Source organism: Scyliorhinus canicula, chromosome 11 (genome assembly GCF_902713615.1).
Source record: "Scyliorhinus canicula chromosome 11, sScyCan1.1, whole genome shotgun sequence".
Classification (NCBI taxonomy): Eukaryota; Metazoa; Chordata; class Chondrichthyes; order Carcharhiniformes; family Scyliorhinidae; genus Scyliorhinus; species Scyliorhinus canicula.
Window position 1 is genome coordinate 25,310,914 of NC_052156.1, and position 25,322 is coordinate 25,336,235.

At 43.3% G+C, this 25,322-nt stretch overlaps 1 protein-coding gene across 2 annotated transcripts in view; it reads left to right on the forward strand.

Moving 5' to 3' along the window:
• The window catches only part of iars1 (isoleucyl-tRNA synthetase 1), a 273,512-nt gene extending 262,244 nt beyond the window's left edge, over positions 1–11,268 (forward strand). Inside the window, exons 33-34 of one of the 2 annotated variants that reach the window (XM_038812610.1) lie at positions 3,498–3,650; positions 9,513–9,595. In XM_038812610.1, coding sequence (XP_038668538.1) covers positions 3,498–3,650; positions 9,513–9,595 — 236 coding nt within the window. Of the gene's footprint in view, positions 1–3,497; positions 3,651–9,512 lie in introns of both variants that reach the window. The other variant, XM_038812609.1, reaches the window with a different exon arrangement.
• The last annotated feature ends 14,054 nt before the right edge of the window (positions 11,269–25,322 follow it).

Consider the following 25,322-nt stretch of genomic DNA (forward strand, 5'->3'; position numbering starts at 1 on the left):
GCCTTACTATTCCTGATTTCCACCCAAATGGATTCAACCTTATCCTCCATAGCACCGATGTCATCCCTTACTATTGCCCGGATGTCATCCTTAAATAACAGAGCAACACCACCTCCCTTACCATCCACTCTGTCCTTCCGAATAGTTTGATACCCTCGGATATTTAACTCCCAGTCGTGACCATCCTTTAACCATGTTTCAGTAATGGCCACTAAATCATAGTCATTTACGATGATTTGTGCCATCAACTCATTTACTTTATTCTGAATACTACGAGCATTCAGGTAAAGTACACTTATGTTGGTTTTTTTACCTCTGTTTTGAATCTTAACACCTCCAGTTTTATTCCTTTTGTTATTACTGGGCCTATTCACTGAGCTCCCCTCAGTCACTGTACCTTGTACTGTCGCCCTTTTAGATTTTTGACTATGTCTTCTCTGCCTTGCACTTTTCCCCTTACTTCCTTTTGCTTCTGTCCCTGTTTTACTACCTTCCAACTTCCTGCATCGGTTCCCATCCCCCTGCCACATTAGTTTAAACCCTCCCCAACAGCTCTAGAAAACACCCCCCCTAGGACATCGGTTCCAGTCCTGCCCAGGTGCAGACCGTCTGGTTTGTACTGGTCCCACCTCCCCCAGAACCGGTCCCAATGCCCCAGGAATTTGAATCCCTCCCTCTTGCACCATCTCTCGAGCCACGCATTCATCCTATCTATCCTGACATTCCTACTCTGACTAGCTCGTGGCACTGGTAGCAATCCTGAGATTACTACCTTTGAGGTCCTACTTTTTAGTTTAACTCCTAACTCCCTGAATTCCGCTTGTAGGACCTCATCCCGTTTTTTACCTATATCGTTGGTGCCTATGTGCACCATGACAGCTGGCTGTTCACCCTCCCCCCCCCCCCCCCCCCCCCCCCCGAATGTCCTGCAGCCGCTCCGAGACATCCTTGACCCTTGCACCAGGGAGGCAACATACCATCCTGGAGTCTCGATTGCGTCCACAGAACCGCCTGTCTATTCCCCTTACGATCGAGTCCCCTATCACTATAGCCCTGCCATTTTTCTTCCTGCCCTGCTGTGCAGCAGAGCCAGCCACGGTGCCATGAACCTGGCTGCTGCTGCCTTCCCCTGGTGAGCCATCTCCCTCAATAGTATCCAAAGCGGTATATCTGTTTTGCAGGGAGATGACCGCAGGGGACACCTGCACTGCCTTCCTACTCTTGCTCTTTCTTTTGGTCACCCATTTTCTATCTCCCTCAGTAACCTTCACCTGCGGTGTGACCAACTCGCTAAACGTGCTATCCACGACCTCCTCAGCATCGCGGATGCTCCAAAGTGAGTCCATCCGCAGCTCCAGAGCCGTCAAGCGATCTAACAAGAGCTGCAACTGAACACACTTCTTGCACGTGAAGGAGCCAGGGACAGTGGACGTGTCCCTGAGCTCCCACACCGCACACGAAAGTCTTGAGAGAAGACATTCTTCCTCATCTCCGTCTTTTGAAATGTGTCCACTAGTTTGAGATTTCCCCACGAGGGGAAGCATCTTATCAGCATCTATCCTACCAAGACCCCTCAGAATTTTATATGTTTCAATAAAATCAGCTCTATTCTTCTAAACTCCAATGATTATTGGCCCAACCATCTCAACCTTTCCTCATAATGCTATTCCTTCATCCCAGAAATCAGCCTAGTGCACCTTCACTTGAACTACTTCCGATGCAGGTATATCCCTCCATAAGTAAGAAGGCACAAATTATAGGCAGCTCACGAGATGCGATCTCACCAATGCCCTGTACAATTGCAACAAGACTTCCCTACTTTTATACTCTATTCCCCCTTGCAAAAAAAGGCCATGCCATGCTACATTACTGTTCTTTGTCCATGGTTTACATTTTTCATTTTAAAAGGAATGAAGTTGAAAGGAGAGTGTTCCAGATTTTGACAGTTAAATCAAGTAATATTTTTCTGAGGTAAATATGATGTAGGTTTTCCCAGTGAACTGAGTGGAACTATACACTGACTCCAGTCTGTGGTTTCCATAACTGTGGCTCTAGTTTTCCAAACATTGCTTGCTGTAATGTCCTTAAGTACAGTTATAATGAAGCACAGGGCACTTAACTGTGAAAGCTTTATCAGAAGATGTTTTGTTAATTGCCATTAAGAAGGAATTGTAGGAAAATGTTACATGCCAAGAAATTCACCATTAATTTAAATATACCATATTTCACAATTTATTAATGATCATTAAGATTAAAAACAAAAGAACCAATTCTGTTCAAGATAAAATGTTACATTTACAGTACACTGCCCTGACTTAAATTTGGAAATCTGTGTGGAAAATCATGGGGATGTCATAATCGATCATCAACATGATGAAGTAATTCCTTGTTTTTAAAACAATTCAATTTCATTGCTTTTCAAGAGTTAAGGCATTATAAAGCACAATGAGTAATTCTGCTAAAGACTACTTGAAGAAAATTAAGACTCGCGCATTATATGCGTTATAAATCTATTCTTTAGTTTGAATCAGATCCAAAAAACTAATTTCTTTGTATGAGTGGACCCAAGTCTCTGAACATCAACATTTAGAAGTTTCATGCCTTTTAAAAATATCCTGTTGTTCTGTTCTTACTGCCACCTTTTCCGCACATTGTATTCCATCTGGCACCTCAGTGCCCACTTATTTAACCTGTTCCTATCTCTTTGCAGCCTCTTTATGTCATCTTTGCAACCTACATTCCACCAACCTTTATATTGTTAGTAAACGTAGATACATTATTCTCTGCCTCTCCATCCAAGTCATTAATATAGATTGTAAATAGCTGAGGCCCCAGCACTGACCCTTGCAGCATTCTGCTAATCATAGCATGCCAACTTCTTTGCAAGCTAATATCGCTTATTGTCACGAGTAGGCTTCAATGAAGTTACTGTGAAAAGCCCCTAGTCGCCACATTCCGGTGCCTGTCCGGTGATATATTAAGAGCTCCATGAGCTCTTACTTTACATTTTAACCTTTTATATGGCACCTTGTTGAATGCCATTTGGAAATCCAAATATGCTACATCTATTTAATCCCCTTTATCTACCCGATATTCGAAACAACCCTTAACAAATTTGTTAACCACAACTTTGCTTCTGTAAAACCTTGTTAACGTGGTCTAATCATACTATGATTTTCAAAGTACATTGTTAATATGTAGGGTCAGAATTTCTATTTCTCTTCATGAGAAAACCAAATTGCTTTGTGCTCCAACCTGCATACCAGTCCAAGGCTCTCCTTGATGGGGGGCCGGATTGCCTGAACTAAAAATCCAAATCCGGAAGTGACAGCAGAAATGCAGTCTTAATGATCTGTGTGTTGGCTTTATGATTGTTTTATGCCAGTGTGTCCAAGAGACATATGAATGATCATTTAAGAACAACAAAATGAGCCAGGGACTTAAATTGCTAATTTTCGTCAGCACTTTTGCTTACATGCTCTGTTATCCTATTACAGAATGCCTCAACGGAACAGTTGGAGCTCTTTTGCTGGAAAACCCAGCTGGCCAGAATGGGCTGACTTACCCAGACCTCCTTCATGAGACAGCCAAAATATTTGGCCTCAGAAGCAAGAAACTAAAATTGTGCCTAAATGATACCAAAGCAGAAGGTACGTCTTTTTGATGATGTAAGCACTGACTGGGTGAGGTGGGGAGCAACTGCATTTTGAGAGTTCAGTACACCAGGAGTATAGTGATCTGTAGGTTGAAACAGTTGGCTTTAGCATCAATAGAACTTCAACTGGGTTTCAAAAAGGAGATAGATATATTTCTGGTTTTAAAAAATGGTTAAAGGGATATGGGGAACAGGTAGGGAGGTGGATTTGAGATTGGGAAGAGATCAGTCATGACCTGATTGAATGGCGAGCAGGCTTGAAGGGCTGAATTGCCTAATTCCGCTCCTAATTCCTATGTTCCTAACTCTAATATCCACAGATAAAGTTTTCCTTTCTAATCTACACCCAGTATTAGTTGCACACATACCTTTGTCTCCCTCCCCCACCCAGGGCCATTTGTATTTTTGTGAAGCTTTCTGAGTACATGAAGATTTAATTTGAGTACATTAAGTCTGTTGGTACATCCTAGTTCATGTGCACGACACGTCCTTGCCTCTGCCAGTTGCTTACTGTGGTAAGCTATCTTTAGACACTATCAATGGAGATGTCACTTTTTGAAAATAAGCATGGGCAGTTCCAACGGCACCTTTCCTGCTGGCCATGGGGCTCCCATGCCAGATTCTGTGCTTGGAATCTCATTAATTATGCACAAGCGAGTTACCCTCCAAGTTAGAGGGAAAAGGGTCACCGCCTCAAGGAGAAGTATTTTCTTTGAATCAATACCTTCCCCACGAGCCCATCACCTGTGAGGTGCCCATTCCCTTCTTGGATCTCTACCCACCCGTCTTTGTGCGCCCCTTTCTAGTAAATGATGTGATATCCCTTTGACCCCCTTGTTCATAAACTTTTCATGCAGCCTTGTCAGGGTCAGGCATCCCTTCCCTCGGTGTTCCCCTCTGCCTTCTATTGTTTATCCACATTTTTGTCTCTCTGCCAGCCATCGTGAGCCCCTGCCACCACCTCCCAACCTTCAGACCATTGTTGTGGTGGCTGCATGAGTCCGGTAACACTGACCTGTCCAGAGAGATACTGGTATCTGGCACCGGGGGGAGGGAGATACCTGTTCTTCCCAGCCCACAGTGCAGTACTGACCTGAGATGGTAGCATGGGAGAGTCCATGAGTCTTAACACAGTACTGTCCATGAAGACCAGCTCAGCATGGAGATGAGCAGGAACTGATCTTCCCCAGTTGAATGGTGGACACCACATGAGGAGCAGCACAGCCACACGTCAGGTTTGCACTCACCTTGAAATCCTTGGCGATCTGAGGACCGCCTTGTGCACACCACTCTTTAGCAATCAAATTTTAGACTGGTGTAATTTCTCGCTGGCATGAAGCAAGATTATACGGCCTGATGGGATGCCAGCAGGCAGCTGTTTTTTTTGAGCATTCATGAAATGAAAATGGCGTTCATGCTACCAGCCAGTGGGAAGACCGACCTGCCGTTAACCCGCTATTGGGAGAATTACGCCATGATTTAATGCCGATGGGTTTCCGGCTTGTTGGCTCCTGCTAGATTCTCCGCTCCCTCTCGCCATGGGTGGGCTGGGAGAATTGTACTCTATGATTCAGGATTAGTGTTATCTGCATATTGGGTTTGTGCTGCCTTTGTTTATATATCAACCCTCCAGCATTTGAGCCCAATGTTGTGCTGAGATGTTCTAGTAACAAGAAAAGCAACATTTGTCACTTGAGCATGGGTATCTCAGCACCAGTGTTCCATACAAATATTGCCTATGATTAATGAAGGTGATTTAAAAACGTGTTTTCATTTGGTTACTAGTCCTTTAGTGAATTACCAATGTCAACCATGAAATCAGGAGGAGGCAACAAGCAGCGGCAAGCCAGTTTTCCACAACTGGAGAGAGGGAAGTTGTTAAATAGGTCTGGGAAGCATTTTTCTGCATAATTCTGATGTGCTGCAGAATAGTTCAATGTTGGTGTGCATGACTGTGATGATCTTAACTGTGGTGGTTCTAGGAGGTATAACAGTCACCTTGATCCGGGACAGGGAAGGAGACAGATGAAATGATATGGAAAAGTGGCAACTTGGGAAGTTTATATCCATATTATAATGCCAGTTAGAGCAATATTGGTGCTGTATCTTGTCCGACAATTGTATTGATGATAACCTCTGAGAAATTGACAGCCATGTTTTCCAACTGTGTGGCAATAGAAAAATGTTCTTCCACAATTATTTAGAAACCAGAATCTGTTTATTTCTCCTTTGGGGCAGTTCTTAAATGCTTTGGAGAAGACTCATTTTTAATAATTACGTAAAGTGGGTGGCACAGTACCATAGTGATTAGCACTGTTACTTCACAGTGCCAGGGATTCCTGCCTTGGGTCACTGTCTATGCAGAGTCTGCACGTTCGCCCCGTGTCTGCGTGGATTTCCTCCAGGTTCTCCGGTTTCCTCCCAAAAGTCCCGATAGATGCGTTGTTAGGTGAATTGGATATTCTGAATTCTCCCTCAGTATACCTGAACAGGCGCTGGAGTATGGCGACTAGGGGAGTTTCACAGTAACATCATTGCAGTGTTAATGTAAGCCTACTTGTGACACTAATAAAGATTATTAGATTATTATTATGAAGGTTGTGCTTCCTCATCAGCAAAAAAAGTCTCTGCTCCCATTCTGTGTTTTTAAACTTGCTGTAATATTTGTTTGCAACTACTGTCCGTGTGTTTTTAACTAAAAGAATATTAAATTTAAGTCTGCCTATTTATATAAGCCAATGTACAGAAACTTGTGGCATCTGCACTTTGTCCAAATACTGCTAAACTTAGTTGTGATAGGGTGCCACAGTGGTAAGCACTGCTGCCTCACGGCGCCGAGGTCCCAGCTTCGATCCCGGTTCTGGGTCACTGTACGTGTGGAGTTTGCACATTCTCCCTGCGCCTGCGTGGGTTTCGCCCCCACAACCCAAAGATGTGCAGGGTTGGTGGATTGGTCACGCTAAATTGCCCCTTAATTGGAAAAAAAGAATTGGGTACTCTTTATTTTTTAAAAATTTAGTTGCGATCATTTTTCCAAGTCATTTTAAAATGTATGTTCTTAAATAATTCCGTGTCCACAATAATTAAGATTTTCTGATGCAGTTCCACGATGCAGAATTTTTTGATGTGGAGTTCAGTTTTAAAACCTCAGCAGTGGTTTACAACAGCCATTTAACTAATCCTTAGTTCCTGTGTGGAGTTGGTGAAAAGAATATGTGACGCAAACTTTCATATATGTTTAAAATGTAAGCCGAGTGATCACATTTAGTTGTACACTGATGATTAGAGATGTTTCTGGACTACAATTTCCCATTTGGTGTGAAGAAGTAATACTTCCAAAAACTGCAATTTTGCTGGTGTGGATCACTGGCCAAATTATGTTAATACTTCCAGCGATTAAAATAATAGAATGGAATGCTGGTGAACAAAAAAGCCCAAAACATATTCATGTACAACATATGCTGAAACATTGTTTAGAAGCCTGTAGAGAAGAAAGAATCTTGAGTGCCATCACTCTTAATGTTTCCTAAATAATGGAGACCTGTGTTAAATTATTGCATGTCATTCTTTAAATGAGTTCAATGTAAGTTGTAATTATTTTGAAATGTTGTTATAATGCAATAATATAATTTAAACAAGATGTCATATCAACTGAAATATTTACTGATTCACATCTATTATATACAAGTGCTACAAGAAGCCTATTTCTGTTTGTAGTACAATTCCTTGTTAGTTACTGCACTGACAGTGATGGTGTTCTGATTTGCACTCTGGGAATAACTTTTGATCCACTGATGTTTGTAGAAAGGTGTAAAACTCTGCAATGTTTTCTGTGCTAACGTGGACAGTTCAGAGGTGCTATAACTGAAGAATGGAAATTTATTTTCTCCTGTGTACCAGCAATTCCATGAAAGTGTTCATTTCAGCTTACAACTCCATAACTACCTTGGTTAAGCTTCCCCAGTCTTTAGATTAGCATCTTCTTTTTACTGCTGTTCAACATTTTAACTTCCCTCACTCAGCAAGCATGATGTTTTTTGTGCATAATCTCAGTTAATAAATCTGTTAATACTTTAGGGTTTAGCACTGGCAGTATCCCAAATTTGAAGTACCACCATCAGAAAGTGGAGAAATAAAGTCAGTTCTTATTTCCTACAGTGCCTCGGTGATGTCAAAAAAATTAAATGCACAGATTATCTTGAATGATATTTCTTCATACTTTATTTAAATTTCTATGAATATCAGAGTGCTACAAACACATAATTGTAGCTTTAAAGTGCAATATTTGAATTTTATTTCTGGTACAATTCCATTTGGGCAGCTTGTACTCAATCTGAATTAATCTTTGACCTGTGTTGTGCAGATGAATTTTCAACTGCAGTGTAGGTAGGCCAGTAAAATGGGCTGCTGCATCTGTGCAGCCTTTTTTTAACTTTAAAATGGGTCATGGTCTATTGTAGGATACTCTTGAGGATCGACACAATTTAGAGAAGAAATAGAAAATGGTACAAAAAGATATTATTTATTGGATTCATAGAACCATAGAATTTACAGTGCAGAAAGAGGCCATTCGGCCCATCACATCTGCACTGGCTCTTTGAAAGAGCACCCTACCCAAGCCCACACCTCCACCCTATGCCCATAACCCAGTAACCCCACCCAACACTAAGGGCAATTTAGCAAGGCCAATCCACCTAACCTGCACATCTTTGGACTGTGGGGCGGGAAACCAGAGCACCCGGAGGAAGCCCACGCACACACGGGGAGAACGTGCAGACTCCACACAGACAGTGACCCAAGCCGGGAATCGAACCTGGGACCCTGGAGCTGTGAAGCAATTGTGCTAACCACTGTGCCACCATGCCGCCCATTTTAATATAAATTGAGCAGTGAAGACACGATATAGTGAGAATGAGCAGTGACAATATTCAACAGGGTAGTGATGTATCATATCCTCTTTTTAGTGAAGCATTATTTCAGAGTTACTTTGCAAAGTAGGAAGTGAATGAAAAATGACATGAAGTATGCTTCTTAAAATACAATAATGCCCAAATTTCGATCAGTCAAACATATGTAAATTTAATTCCTGGCTTAGCTCTTCCTGAAAAAAAATTGAAGGACAAATTTTTTTTTTCCAAAGTCTTGGAACCTCAATTTTCTTGAAGATTGAAGTTAGCTCTGCTATTAATACACCAACCAATGTAAATTTTACCATCTGCATATATTCTTATCAATGTTTTTTTCATATTTTGAAGCGTCCTCTTATCCAGATTTCTGGTTACAATGATCAGATCAAACTTTATTTTGAAAATGACTTGCAAGGATTGCAATAATACTTGAATTGATATTGAATGTTTATAATTGGGGGGGGGAGTAACTCTTTACTTGCAATGGGAGACAGTTGTGTAGTTCCAATTTTCTTGTGCCTTTGCTCCTCCGTGGCAAATAATGTAAGCACGTTAACAAGGAAACTACAAATGTGCTTGGTTATTTATGTAAATCGAACTACATATTTCACTGCAGTCCGCTGGATGGAATTAATTTACCAGACATTGCCATGTAATTTGGGTGTTTTGACTTTGAAATGATGTTACCTTGTTTCAGACTTTACAGGCATTCTATTTTGGATTGGGCAATGCAACAAAACACTAATATTTGGGAAGGTTGTTTGAAACGTATTCTCAGGCTTTGAGCTTTATTTACATTCTCTTAAATTTTAGCTCAGCTGTCGGATTATTTCTACAATCATCAATTGTAAGCTATTCTTGTGATTAAAAAAAACATGGTTAAGTGTGACTTACAGCATGGAATTTTTACCTTCAAGAGAGAGTTTGTAATAATGTCTCTATTTTTTCAGAAATTACAACTGACTCTTCAATGAAAATGTTGAACATGAAGACCATTTACATTCATGTTTTGGCGACAACAGCTGAATCCTAAGATCCGGACAGATATTTTCCATTTTATGAATGCTGCATTATGACCATGTTCCTGGATTTGATTTCAAAAATTTTAAAATGGTGTTTGATGCACTTGTCGTATCACAGAACCTACTGAAGAAGTTTGAATGCTATTTCATCAAATTACGTTTTGGTTGATGTCTTGCATACATTGGATTAATTTTCCTTCTAAGCATGGGTCAAGGTAATTACGGCTGGATATAAAATACGTTGGTGTTGTGCGGTGTGCAGATGGGCGGGCGGAGGTGCTAAGAGTAGACTCATTTGTTCATTCTTCTGAGATTCTGATCTCAATGCTGTTATACTGAAGTGCTGGGCAGAGATCACACACTTCCCCATAGAGGGAGGGAAATTCATTTCTGTGCTGTTGATTAATATTCTTTCTCACTGTATTAGAAATAACATTGGTAGAGATCTGGAAGGTACCCTCTTTTTCAGGTGCTTCCATGAGTCACAAAAAATGAAATGGAGAGCCTGACACAATCACCAACATAACAATATACAGTGGGGTAGATAAAACGTACATCTAGAACAAGAAGGAGCAAACTCTGAAGAAGCAAAGTTCAGACAATCTTATTCATCTTTTTCACAATTCCTACTGTCTCTGCTGGTAATGCCACAAAATAAGGGAGAAGCAGAAAATATATTTATTCATAAGAAGTTACAATAGCAACTTACATTTCTATGGCATCTGAAATAGAAAATTGCTTCAGACACTTCATATTTAAACAGCAATTCTTTTGTTTGGGTTTTTTTCCCACAACACAGTCTGGTAATTGTATAGTTTTTTGCCTTTCTTCCTGGCAGAGCTAACAGTTCAACTGAGATAGCAATTTATTTTAAAGTGGTTCTACTGGATAATTTTGTGACATCTTTTAAAGAAAAGATTAGCCTATCGATTGGTCACAGTATTTTTATGGCCCAAAAATAACATGGTTCGTCTATTGAAGAATACTTCTTGGCTACAACGGTTGCATGCAGATAAATGTGTAACTTTACAAATGGAATATTAAGCAGGCCTCCACAGCATTGTCAGTTTGAAAATGCAATTAACCTTAAAACATGGTGTGAACAGCAAATGTTTGGACAGTTATCCCATATAATTGTCGAATAAGTTGCTTTGGTGTACATTTGCACTGTGCTCTTCTGCATTATTTGGTCAGACACTATATTTAGATTTGTATTGTATTAACTCCACTGTGCATCCTTTATCCCATGAATTTTGAGATCATACCTGTGGTAACATTTCACCCTGACACTTTCAAAATGGTATTGTAGGAATGAAGCTGTGGCTTGTAATTGCACTTCAGCTATTTCCGAAGAGCATTTGGAGAAAGCGTCTTGTCTTGAATCATGAAACTATGCAATGCATTTCCTCACAAATGGACAAAAAAGGTTGGCATAACTTTCAGCTGCTGAACTACATTTTGGAAGGCTTTGTTTGTTTCGTTATAAAGTTATACATGTGCCTAAGAATTGTATTTTTAAAAACTGTTCAAAGTTCCTGTTGCTTCTGTAATAATAATTGTGTTAAAACCCATTGGGAATGCTCGTGAATTTGGGCTCACATTAGGTTCTAAAATTCAAATTGAGGTTGTTGGTTCCTCAATACATGATAAACTAACTTGAAATAAAGTGATGTTGCAAAAACCGTAATGGTGTACTTTATTTTTAATGCGGCCTCATTATCAAGACTTTTTGTAACCAGAAGCTAAATTGCTTTGTGGGCGTTGTTGGCTGTGGGCAAAATCTACTTATAAACAACATGATGCAGCTTTTTTAAAAAGTGTACCAAGAAAGAGGACTTTTCCAGAATCATGGTAAACTGGGAGGTTTACAGGATACTGGACGAAATGAAAATAAATAGGAGGTACTTGGCAGGGTGGTAACGCTTAAAATTGACAGATCACCGGGTCTGGATGGGATAAATCCTAGATTGTTGAGGGAAGTGAAGCAGAAAATGCAACTGTGCTGTCCACAATCTCTGAAAGCGTCTTAGAAACAGGGCTGATGCCAAAAAGCTACGATTGCAAATTTTACACCCTTGTTCAAAAGAAGAGAGAACTGAAAACATGCAATTAATTACAAGTCAGCCATTTTAATGTTCGCGGTGGGGAAGTATCTAGAAAAAAACACGGAAAAAAAATTAACAGCCACTTAGTAGATAAGCATGGACTAATAAAGGAGAACCAGCGGGGTTTATTAAGGATAAACCAGATTTGACTGACTAGACTGAGTTTTTGATGAGGCAACATGAAGAGTCAGTGAGAGCAGTGCCGTTAACTCGTATATATCTTTGAAAAGGTGTTTGATAAAGTACCTCATTAGGCTTATTAGCAAAATTGAAGCCCATGGGATAAAAATGGCAGTTGTGTTCAGATATGAAATTTGCTAAGAAAAAAAATTTGTGGTGAACGCTGCATTTCAAACAGGAGGGAGGTATTTTGCGGATTTCCCCAAGCTTTATTAGGACCACCATTGGTTTGGATATGTATTACTGACTTTGAAATTTGCAGATGGCATGAAACCTGGAGGTGCAATAAACAATGACGAAGGTGGTAATAGATTTCAAAAGGGTAATAGTATATTAGAAGATATAATAATCGAGGGTGTTTACAGGCTGGTGGAATAAATGGGCACATGGCAGACAAAATTCAATGCAAAAAAATTGAGTGATGAGTTTTGGTGTAAAGAATGAGGAAAATCGACATATGCTACATGGTACAATTTTGACAGTGCAAGAAGAGACATTTTTGAAAGACCATAAGACATCGGAGCAGAATTAGGCCACTCGGCCTATCATGACAGCTTCGCCATTCAATCTTGGCTGATATTTTTCTCATTCCCATTCTCCTGCCTTCTCCCCATAACCCCTGATCCCCTTATTAATCAAGAATCTACCTCTGTCTAAAAGACACTTAGTGATTTGGCCTCCACAGCCTTCTGTGGCAAAGAGTTCCACAGATTCACCACCCTCTGGCTGAAGAAATAAAGTACCTCATAGAAGAAAGTTGATCATCCTAGCGTGTGTTACTTCACGCGGTGAGAGGATTTGTTTGTCTCTGTCGTGATTGCAAAGTTGAGTTATTCTCAAATATTAAAGCTCCGGTTTCAGTTTTGAAATACTTTTGGGGTCATGTATTCATCTATACTTGTTAAATACTGTTCGCCATTGATTTGCTGGCCTGCGATTAGATTTGTTTAATGGTTTGTGCAGCTGAAAAGGAAAATGTTGCAGAGCAACTGAAATCAGAAATGTAACTTGATTCGCCAGCCACATCAATAACTGGAAGACAAAATAAGTGATTCATGAAGTAAAGCTGGAGAGAAAATATTTCCACCTCTGGGGAAAGGTATAACTAGATAGAGGTCATCAGTCTCAGATAGTTGCTAAGAAATTCAGAAGAAACTTTTGCCCAGAATGGTGAGATTGTGGAATTTGCTACCGCAGGTAGTGCGAATCAAATCGTATCGATGCGTTTAAAGGAAGCTAATCAAACATAAGAGGGAAAAGGACATAGAGGGCGCGATTCTCCCAAAAGAATTACAAGTAGGTGTCATTTTGGACGTGTGTGACAGGGTGATTCCTTCCGGGTGTCTGGGTACAAGCAAGACGGGTACCACCCACACTTAGTAATTATTTTGGAACTTGGGGAGCTTTTCACTGGAAAACGCCTCACTTAGAATTTTTTTCTGCAGTGGGGAACTAAAACTGCTGGCAAGACCGGCTCTTCAGAGATAAGGATCTCAAAGTGGGGCTGAGGGTCTCCTACACACCCCATTCATGGACATTGCGACCCCCACCCTCCTGCCCTCGACCCTGGAGAGGCAATTTCCCCCCACCCCCCATCACTAATAGTCCGCATGATGCAGGTTTGAGGGTGAGCCGGCTCCACATCCATCCGTTCTCGCCGGCATTGGGGCATCGCCCCTCCCCAAGTGAGCACACCCCTATATTGGGTCGCTTCAAGCCTTTTTTTAATAAATATTTTTATTAACGTTTGCATTTTTACATTGTACAAGAGATGAATAAAACAGTTATTATTTACACGTTCCTCTAGGCACCCACTCTCCACCCGCTTTGTTTCTCCCCCCCTCCCCTTTTCTACCATCTCCGGGTCCTAACCTGGGCCCTTCCCTTCAACATAGATGATTTATTTTGGTGGTTGTTTTACTCAAAGCTTTGTGAGGGGCCCTCTGGTCCCCGTGTCAGTCTATTCCTGGGTTTCCCCTTGGTGTTTCCTTGGGGGTCTCCCCCTACCCCCCCCCCCCCTCATTCCTGTCTGCTTTCTGTGGCCGTCATGGTTCCCATGCGTCCTCTTCTCTCTCTCTCCCCCCCCCCCCCCCCCCCCCCCCCCTCCTCTCTATCCATCTTTGGCTTCAAACAGGTCTTGGAACAGGCTGATGTATGGTCCTCACGCTTGCGGAAGCCACCTTCCATCCCTCGGATCGTGTATTTGATGTTCTCCAGATGGAGAAATTCCGATAGATCTGCCAGTCCAATACCCTGAAGACTGGCAGGGCTCCACCCTCAGCCCCACAACCTTGGACATCGCCTCGAAGAAGGCTCTCCAAAACCCGACAAGCCTGGAGCATGCACAGAACATGTGGGCGTGGTTGACCGGGCCTCCCTGGCACCGTTCACATTTGTCTTCCAGAAAAACTTGCTCATTCGAGTTCTTGTCAGGTGTGCTCTCTGCACCACTTTAAGCTGCATGAGGCTTAGCCTTGCACAGCAAGAGGTAGAGTTGGCCCGAGCACTACTTAGTGCTTCGCTCCAGAGTCCCACCCTATTTTATTCCCTGATTCTTCCTCCCATTTCTACCTTGTTCCTTCCAGTAGAGAACAAGTCCCTTCTAAAAGTCAAAAGTATATGTCTCTGCAGTTTCCTTTTTCCATTCTGTCACGTCCAGTAACTCCTCCAACATTGTGTCTCAAGGGTACTTCGTCTCCTTGGGGTACCTCGTCTCCTTGCGGAGGGAGTTTTTGACTTGTAAATGTCAGAGTTCCTGTTTGGTCATTTCTGTCTCTTCGTCAGCTCTTCTAAGGTTGCAAGTCTGTCCCCTGTGTAAAAATCCCTAACCACTTGCGTTCCCCCGTCCTGTCTCCACCTCTTTAAGGTGGCATCTAGCATGGCTGGTGGAAACCTATGGTTGCTGCAGATGGGGGTCATGGTAGACATTTCGGTTAAACCAAAGTGCTGTCTCATCTGGTTCCAGGTTCTTAGTGTTGCTAATACCACTGGGCTGGTTTAGTGTTTTGCCGGCGGGGATGGGAGGGTTGTCGTGGTGAGGGCTCAGAGGGGGATTCCAGTGCAGGAGGACTCCTCCATATACACCCATTCCATGTTAGGTTCCCTTACCAATCCCCTCACTCTCTCGGCCGTGACTGCCCAGTGGTAGTATAAAGTTAAGCTTCCCATTGATAGCTGTAAGGATGACATGGTGAGATTTCAGTTTCAAACGTTTTAAAGCCCGTAGGCTTATGTTAACGCTGCAATGAAGTTACCTAGTTGCCACACTCCGGTGCCTGTTTGGGTAAACTGAGGGAGAATTCAGAATGTCCAATTCATCTGACAAGCATGTCTTTTGAGATGTGTGGAAGGAAACCGGAGCACCCGGAGGAAACCCACGCAGACATGGGGAGAACATGCAGACTCCACCCAGATAGTGACCCAAGCCAGGAATCGAACCCAAGGTCCCTGGTGCTGTGAAGCAACTGCTACCATGCGTTTTACTGTAACAAGAAATCTGGGAGCAACATTGACTAAACCCTATTTATCCAAACAGAACTTTCTCCTTTTACTTTTAACACTAGCAAAAATCCCACTTCATAATTATACTTTAAGCTCTCTCATTTGGTTCTGCCAGGACCAGTCAAAAGTGATTGCCAACTCCTAAGGGCTTACTTCAGGTTTTTTTCTTTCCCTGCCTGGTAACGTTTAACCCCAGAACATGAGGGTTTTTCTTGACAAAATTCTCTCTGCTGCAAGCTAAACTATTCTTTCAGATTTGTTTCAAATCCTCACAAGCGTCTTATCAATTCCAGCGCCAGCTACTGATTGAATTCCTGTGTGGTGAATTACAGACACTTTCTGCCTCTAGCTGCGCTCTCCACTGGACTGCCTGCGTCTGAGAGTTTCAGATATATCTTAGAAACCCTTCCCCTCTAAAAGCACATTTCCTTGGCAATGTGAATCACATGGGCTTTGTATCCAGGTAGAGGTGCTGGTTAGTTACCCTTGACACCCCAACTCTCTTTTATCTTGGTAGTAAATGGACAGTTTAATGCATAATTATTCACAGAGCGACATTCTCAACATCTTCATGTGACTTAGGAGACCAGCAGTCTGACCACTGTAAACACAGATGTTACTGCCATATTATCTCCAAGAGTAATATTGTATATCTTTTTTCCAGCATCAACCAAGGCCTCCCTATATTCTTTAAAAGTCACGTCACCTAGACTTGGATGATAGGCAGACTTCGGAACAGGTCACATAACCCACTTAATTTACCCTAAATTAAAGAGTTCCAAAAAACAACAACCTGAGAAACCTCATGTATTTAGGTCAAGTTTAAATTTGCGGTCTGCGGTCCAACGTTTGAATAAATATTCTAGGTTTAAGTTACTTCCTCTGTTTAATATTTAATTTTAAATTCATACCACCTCTACTTATTAATCCATCAACCAACATTTCTGAATGGTTTAGAACTTGATACTCTTGGGCGGCACGGTGCACAATGGTCAGCACCGAGGATCCAGGTTCGATCACAGCCCTGCATCACTGTCCGTGTGGAGTTTGCACATTCTCCCTGTGTCTGGGTGGGTCTCACCCCCGCAACCCAAAGATGTTCAGAGGAGGTGGATTGGCCGCGCTAAATTGTCCCTAAATTGGAAAAGGTTTAATTTAAAAAACATAACTTGATACCCATTGCTGCTTGAAATGGGGACTCCATGGTCCAGCTTCCTTCAAGTAGTGCTAAACTTTGACACAGGAACACTGTTGTGCACTTCTTGAGATTTAAAATAACCTCTTTTGTAATTGTTATGAAGCAGACACATTTTTCTTTCAACAAGTCATCAAGTTTTGCTTGTCATGCTGTCAAAGAGTGAGCAACATATATTGATGAGTGGGAACAAATTGTACATTAGCTGGCTCAGTTTTCTACAGTAAATAGGATTATTAAAATTCATGCTGGATCAGAGGTTCTCAAACATTTTTTGTGAAACGGCTCCTATTCCATCGAATAAAAATCATGGAACTCCATCGAAATTATAATGCCATGAATTCTATGCATTTTTCCATGATGGAATGTAAAGTTCATCAATGTCTTGCCGAAGGGACTTGCCTGAAATTTTGCCAGAGTTGACTGCTATAGTGAACTCATTAATATGATTTGTGATGTGAATGCTTTATTTCCTTCAGCTGAAAGGTTATAGTTGAAAGGTTACCCTCCAGGTTCAACAACATTTCAGACCAATATTTCACTGTATGATGCCCCCTGCTCTCAATAGAGTTGGATTGGTTTGGTGGACACGAGCACTATTTAAGACACAACCCTTCATTACCCACTGACTGCAGAGTTGCTGTTTTTTCATGTTCTTTTTCCTCCTGTGCTTTTGCTATTTAATGGCCTGGAATCGCCGGAGTATTGCTGGCATGTTGCCTCATCTATGGCTGTCGGGACACCACCAGTAACTGGAACACTGTTTTAGGGGGAATTCTCCCAAGCCTCTGCCAGCGTGTTCAATGGTGGAAAAATATAATAATAATCTTTTTTGTTGCATTACATTAACACTGCAGTGAAGTTACTGTGAAAAGCCCCTAGTCACCACATTCCGGCGCCTGTTCGGGTACACGGAGAGAGAATTCAGATAACAGCACGTCTTTCGGGGCTTGTGGGAGGAAACCAGAGCACCCGGAGGAAACCCACGCAGATAAAGGGAGAACGTGCAGATTCCACACGGACAGTGACCCAAGCCGGGAATTGAACCCGGGTACAATTAGCCTAGAAACAATGGTGGGTTTCGTTAAAATTAGCCTGATAAGCCTGTCAGAAGATGGGGAGAAAATATTGATGTCAAATTTGTCAGGATAATCGGGTACAGCAGTTCTCAAACTGGGGTTTGTATAGACCTATTTGCAGCAGTTCAGGAAATAATGTGAATGGAACCCTTTTCTGTAATGGCAGCAAGTCATTGTTGGCTCCGATTCAGATTGCCTTGGGTGGCATTGTTGAGAGTTTGCACACTGGAGAATTCGATATTAGGCTTTGTGGCCTGGTACACTCACATAGTGAGACCCTAGTGATGGATCACTAGACTGGCTCTAGGACAGAGCCCGTTCTGGAAACAAAGAGGTATGTAATTGGATGAGCAGGGTTTCAGACTGACAGGAAATCCCAAGAGAAAAAGAAGCTGCACAGATTCGCCACTCTCTGGGTGAAGGAATTTCTCCTCACCTCAGTCCTAAAAGGTTTACCCCTGAACCTCAAACTATTAAGCCCTTGGTATTTGAGCAGCTTTGTATGCGAGGTGCAAACAACAGATAATATTTGGTAACCTTACACTAAACGGAATAAAATTAGGTCCACATGCCTTAAAATTGAGGGACTGTTATCATTTGAAATCTTATGACGAGTAGATGTATTTTTAAACACTGAGAAAATAACCTTAACTTGGCCTACTTAGCAGAAAGAAGTCATATCACTTGAAAGAGCATATGCAGCGACATATGAAATCTTTCCCAAAGTCTTAACTTCATTTTATAATTGATGACACAATGAAGGCAATCTGACATCTTCCCAACAGAGTTCAGCCCAGGTGTCTCCAGTTGAAAATTCACATCCTGACTATTCATAGTACCAGAACTTTCCTACATATTTTTACTCGAGTAGGTCAATCAGATTTTTGTGTCTTTGTGTCCTTAATGGAACAAATAGACTATGGACAAAACATCCTGCAACACATTATTAAGAATATTAATAAAATTTCTCTCCAGTCAGCATCAGAACATAGCCCCAAATCAAACCGGGTATGAATATAATAACATTACTTCAAGCCTCATTACATCCATATAGGAGTTATATCCAATCATAGTGTTTTTTTAAAATGTAAAATACAGTGTCAGGCATGTTTTGACCTGGATCGATTAATTTATATCCTTTGATACACAAAATAAACTAGCCAAAGTCTGAAGACACGACTATCAAGAATTGCTTCCCCTTTACAGTCCTCTGTTGTAGTTCATTTGACCATATGGAAATCAATGAATTTAAAAGTAATTTTGAAATGCTGTTCCAACTTTCCATTCTATTCAGAAGGGTGGCTAGAAATTAACTATTAATGATTCCAAAGAATTAATAATTCTTTATGACTGTCATGATATGTATGTTGACTGGGATGTAAAGAGTTAACAAGTTAATGATCCTGCTTTTTACCACTAGAGGGAACCACAAAACAGTCATACATATCTGGTGACTGCTGGGATTAGGGGATGATTAGATGATTAGGAGTTGACAGTTAGGAGGGAGCTGTATAAGATAGTCAGGTATAGAGAGCAGTTGTATACTTGAGAGTTCTGTAAGTTAAAGATAGCACAGTTCTATACAATAACCTTCTACTTTGCGAATGTGAATGAATCTTAGTTAGTAGTGTAATAAATTAATAGTTTTGTTCGTTAACAAAGCTTTGTGTTCTTTATTCAACACTATGCATCCAAGCCATCCAGATAAAGCAGAATAGAAAACATAGAAAACATAACATGGTACAAGGAGTGGAAAACTTTAAATAGTAAGGTACCACGTTATAACATGGTACCACGAGTGGACCTAGAGTAGATTAGTAAGGTTTTGTGAGGGCCACAAAGAATCCAGCACAAGTTGTATAATAGAAAGAAATAACATTTATTTACAATAACATACATATATATATATATATATATATATACACACACACACAGCAGCAGCAGTAACTGCATTGCTGTTCACTCCTCTCTAGCTGGTTCCATACTGGCCAACTCTATTTATGTAGGTACCTCATTGGGGAAGCTCATACTCCCTAAGGATTGTCATTAGTCCCCAGCCAGTGGTAAGCAGACAGGTTATAACATCCCTCCCCAAAGTTCAAGGATTCCACCGAAGACCCTGATGAAGGAAGGCATCGGACTCGTTTTGCCGCAGGCCGGACACCATTTGCATGAGGCGCTGGATCGGGAGGCGTGTAACGAGACGGAGAATGGTGCTTCCGTGATGAACAGCGTAACAGTTGTACATCCACGGCCCATGGGACCGAGGCCTCTGAGGCATCCTGTGTCTCCATCTCAGAGTCGGAGTCCGCTGCCTCCATCATCTCGGCATCCCTAACTCCACACGGTTCTGCAACGACCTGCGCAGGCTTTGAGTGCAGCACAGAGGAAGATTGTGAGGAATACTCTCCACTGTGTCTGGTCTCTGTGGCTGTAGAAGTGAGCTCTGGGGGGTGGGGAATCTTTTGAAGAAATGGTCTTCTGGATCGAACGTGAACTACATGTTTGCTCCGGAGACGACCCTGGGCTTGCACCTGGTAAGAGATAGGGCCTGTTCGGTGAAAGATAATGCCAGGGACCCACTGGGCACCACCACCAAAATTTTGAATGAACACTAGGTCACCGGGCACAAACTGCCGAATTGGCCGTGCTGAGAAAAACCATGTCCCTGCCGTTCTTGAGTGCGGTGGACTTTTGCGTCAATGTCCGGGAAAACCATGCTAAGGTGGGTGCAAAGTCTCCGGCCCATTAGGAGTTCTGTGGGAGCTACCCCAGTCACCGCATGTGGAGTGGTCCTGTATGAAAACAAAAAAGCGAGCCACTCTCGTGTCCATAGACCCGGAAGACTGCTTCTTTAGGCCCTGTTTGAATGTCTGCACTGTGCGCTCCGCCAACCCATTGGAAGCCGGGTGATATGGAGCGGTGCGGATATGGCGTATGCCGTTCATCTTCATGAACCTCGCAAACTCCTCACTTGTGAATTGAGTGCCGTTGTTCGTGACCAGCACCTCGGGGAGGCCATGTGTACTGAAAGACAAACGCATCTTCTCGATTGTTGCGCAGGACGTTGTGCCTCCCATCTTATGCACCTCTAACCATTTAGACTGGGCATCAATTAATAGAAGGAACATGGATGCTTGATAAGGGCCGATGAAATCCGCATGCAAGCGCGCCCAAGGCCGCCCTGGCCATTCCCAGTAATGTACGGGCGCGGCCGGTAGAAGCTTCTGATGCTCCTGGCAAATGGAGCAGTTTTGGGCCACCTTCTCAATGTCGGTGACCAGGCCTGGCCACCAGACATAACTCTGGGCCAACATTTTCATTTTGGTCACACCCGGATGCCCATTGTGCAAGCTCCTGTCCTTTATCCGGGACAATCACACGCGTCCCCCACAAGAGGATACCGTCATCCACGCTAAATTCTGACAGCTTGAAGGAAAATGGCGCAACTTGCCAGGGAGTTGTCTATGTTGCCCACCATACAGGACTATGTGCTGAACCTTTGACAGGACTGGCTCCGTCTGGGTCCACTCACGGATCTGCGATGCCGTGACAGGCAAGGTGTCCATAAAATTTAGGGTTGCAACCACCTCACTGGTTGTGGGGGTCGACATGGGGCCGGTCGACAAAGTCAATCGGCTCAGTGCGTCGGTATTCGTTATCTGGGTCCCTGGTTTATGCCCCAGAGAATACTCGTATGGAGCGAGCAACAAAGCCCAGCGCTGGATCCGAGCGGAAGCAATGGGCGGTATTGGCTTATCCTCTCGGAAAAGTCCCAGCAGAGGCTTATGATCAGTCACGATAGTGAAGTGGCGGCCATACACATACTGGTGGAAGGGTTTCACCGCAAAGACCACGGCCAGGCCCTCCTTCTCGATCTGCGCGTAAGTCTTTACCGCTGCAGTCAATGTGCGGGAGACAAAAGCTACCAGTCGCTCGTTCTTGGCCCCATTCTCCATCTTGTGGGACAGGACAGCCCCAATACCATGCAGGGATGCATCACACGGGATCAGCAAAGGCTTTCCAGGATCATAGTGGGTTAGTAACCCAGACAACGACAATTGTTGTTTTACCTGCCGGAAAGCAGTTTCTTGCGGCTGACCCCAAACCCAGGTGTGATTCTTCTTTAGCAGAAGGTGCTACGGGGCCAGTGTAGTTGCCAGATTGGGGAGGAACTTCCCGTAATAGTTTACGAGGCCGAGAAAAGAACGAAGATGCGAAGTGTCAGTCGGGGCGGGGGCCTGTTGAATTGCGCGCACTTTATCTGCGATGGGGCGCAAACCTTCGCGGTCCACCCGATAATCCAGGTGCGCGACGTAAACGGACTCCAGCCTCCGAAAAGCGTCTAAGGACAGCCTCCAAATTTTCCAAATGTTCCTGCTCCAACGTCCCTGTAATCAAAACGCCGTCTAAGTAGACAGCAACATGCCCTCTCAAGATGCCGTCCATGATGCGTTGAAAGAGGATACCCCAAAGGGCAACCATGTATATTCATACAGGCCCTGGTGTGTATTAATAGTTACATATGGCCGGGAGGCAGGTTCCAGCTTCAACTGTAGGTAGGTGTGACTCATATCTAAGTTCTTGAACGAGAGTCCGCCTGCAAGCTTCGTGTAGAGATCTTCTATGCGAGGCATTGGATATCGGTCAAGCCGGGAAGCCGTTTTCACTGTAAGTTTATAGTCGCCACACAAGCGAATTGGCATCTGGCTTCATTACAGGTACAATTGGCGCTGCCCAGTCAGCGAAACGAACGGGCCTGATAATACCCAAGGACTCCAACGAGTGAGCTCCCCTTCTACCTTCTCGAGCAAGGTGTAAGGCACCGGGCTCGCCCGGAAATAGTTCAGCATGGCTCCTGGTTTGACTTGGATACGGGTTACAGACCCTTTTATTTTCCCCAAACCGGGCTGGAATACATCTGGGTACTGTCCTAGTACTTCCATCAACCCTCCAGAACCTGTTTGGCAGATGTGCTGCCACTGCAGCCGCAAATGGCGCAACCAGTCCCGACCTAACAGGCTGGGCCCATGGCCGCGCACCATGATAAGTGGGAAACGCCCCTCCTGGCATCCATAAACAACAGGGGTAATCGTAGTTGGTGCAATGTCCAATGGTTGCCCCGTGTAGGTGGCCAACCTGGCCTGTGTGTCGGCTAACGTAAGGGTCTGTATACCCTGCTTGATGCGGTCGAATGTCCTCTGGGCAATCACGGAGACCACTGCGCCTGTGTCCAACTCCATCTCAAGTGGGTGACCATTGACCCGTACTGTCATCTTAATGGGGGCCACACGGGGAGCTGCCACACAATGCAGCTGCAGGCAGTCGTCCTCCCGTCTCCACGTCCTCGGGAATAGTTGCCACAGGTTCATCCAAATGAAAGGTACGGCCCCTGGGCTGGCTCCAGTTTCAGTCGGAACGATGGCGCCTCTGGTGTGCCCAGGACCGGCGTCCGCAATGGGATCGACGCTCACAAGTCCGACATTGACATGGCTCCTCATCCATTGGTTCTGGAGAAGGCTCCCTTCGGGGAGGAACGTCCGGCGGCTATGGGCGTCGATCCGAACGCTGCCCTGCCCAAGGGGTGTGGGGAGATGCTTTTGGATGGAAGGGGCTGCGCCCCAAGGCGTGCACCTCCATTCCCTGTAGCTCCTGCACTCCTCGTTCTGCGCTCTCTCGGGACAATACTATCTGAATGGCCTGTTGAAAAGTCAATGTTGGCTCGGCTAACAACTTTCTCTGGGTGGCTGCATTGTTAATACCGCAAACCAAATGGTCGCGTAACATTTCTGACAAGGTCTCACCATAATCACAGTACTCCGCAATCCTGCGTAGCCTGGATAGAAACTCTGCAAGGGATTCTCCTGGGGTCCTCCCAGCGGTATTAAACTGGTAACACTGGACTATCGTGGACAAGGCTGAGTTAAAATGTTGCCCCACTAAGGTCACAAGTTCATCAAACATTTTGGTGTCCGGCGCAGCTGGGAACGTAAGGCCCCTAATCACCCCAAACGTATGCGGGCCACAGGCGGTGAGCAATATGACCAACTGGCGCTCGTTTGCGGTGATGTTGTTTGCCCGGAAATAGTATTGCATCCATTGTGCGTATTGGTTGCAACTTTCTAGCGCAGCATCAAAGACATCCAAACGTCCATCCAGAGGCATGGTGTAACAGAAAAAAAACTTCCAGCCTGTATCCAACAAATCCAGCAAGGTGGCTTCAGCAGTGTAGACAGCTATCCACTTTAACCCTCGTCGCCAGTTTTATGAGGGCCACAAAGAATCCAGCACGAGTTGGAGAATAGAAAGAAATAACATTTAATTACAATAACATGTATACACAACAGCAGCAGTAACTCCCTTGGTGCTCACTCTCCACTAGCCGGTTCCAAACTGGCCAGCTTTATTTATGCAGGGAATCTGCAAATGATTTCTCCGCCCCCCTCATTGGGGAAGCTCATATTCCCTAAGGATTGTGGGATTACCATTAGTCCCCAGCCAGTGGGTTATAACTTAAGTTTAGAGAGAAAAAAAGAATCTCAACTTGAAGAAAAGAAAAATGTGCAAAGAAAAATCTCAACCAGACTCCTGTAGCAACAATAAGACTCCAACAACAACTGGAAGCATCACAGAAAGAAATACCCAACCAAAGTGTCATGGAAGGTCTGCAGTTTCCAAAGGCATTCAGCATATTGGGTAATGTAGATGGAAACTGGAAAATATCCAAACAAGAGTTTGAACCATATCTCTCATCCTCCAACCTCCAAACTGCCAGTGATAAGCATAAAAAACTGCTTTATTGCAACTAATGGCTGGACAACAGGCTAAAGAAGTGTATAACTCATTCCACTTTGAGAATGAAGTTGAAAAAAATAACTTTGAAGTGGTAATTTAAAAATTTGATCATTCTTGTGAGCTTAAAAGAACTTAAAACCGGTGTAAAAGACTGCAAAAGCAACAAAAAATGATGCCTGAAGATTCAATTAAAATATCCCATGCGACTAAAGAAGTGCCGAAACAATGAATCGGTAAATTGAAACAAATTTTGCCTCCGTTCAAGCTGTGGCGCAGTTAAAAATTCATCACGCTGAAAAAGGCCAATCTGCGCAAACGCACCCGATAAAACGGGCGCTTTGAAAATCGGATATTTCAGACATGCGCAGTGTGTTTGTGTACTTTACTCAACACGACACATCAGAGCCATCAGAATAGAGAACATAACAATGACTGATGGTTTTAGTAACTAATTTGATAAAATTCCATCACTTTTAGGATATCGACAGGGTAGCTCAGTGGTTAGCACTGTTGCTTCATGGCGCCAGGGACCCGGGTTCGATTCCCGACTTGGGCCACTGTATGAACGGAGTCTGCTCGTTCTCCCCGTATCTGCGTGAGTTTCCTCCGGGTGCTCCGGTTTCCTCCCACAAGTCCCAATAGATGCGATTGTTAGGTGAATTGGACATTCTGAATTCTCCCACAATGTAATCGAACAGGTGCCGGAGTGTGGCAGCTAGGCAATTTTAACAGTAACATCATTGCAGTGTTAATGTATGCCTCCTTGTGACAGTAGTAAAGATTATTATAAAGATTATTATTACAACTACTTTTCTCTATGACAATCTAGGTCAGTTAGCAATTTTTGCTTTAGTTTTTAGTACTTTAAATGTGAACACTTTCC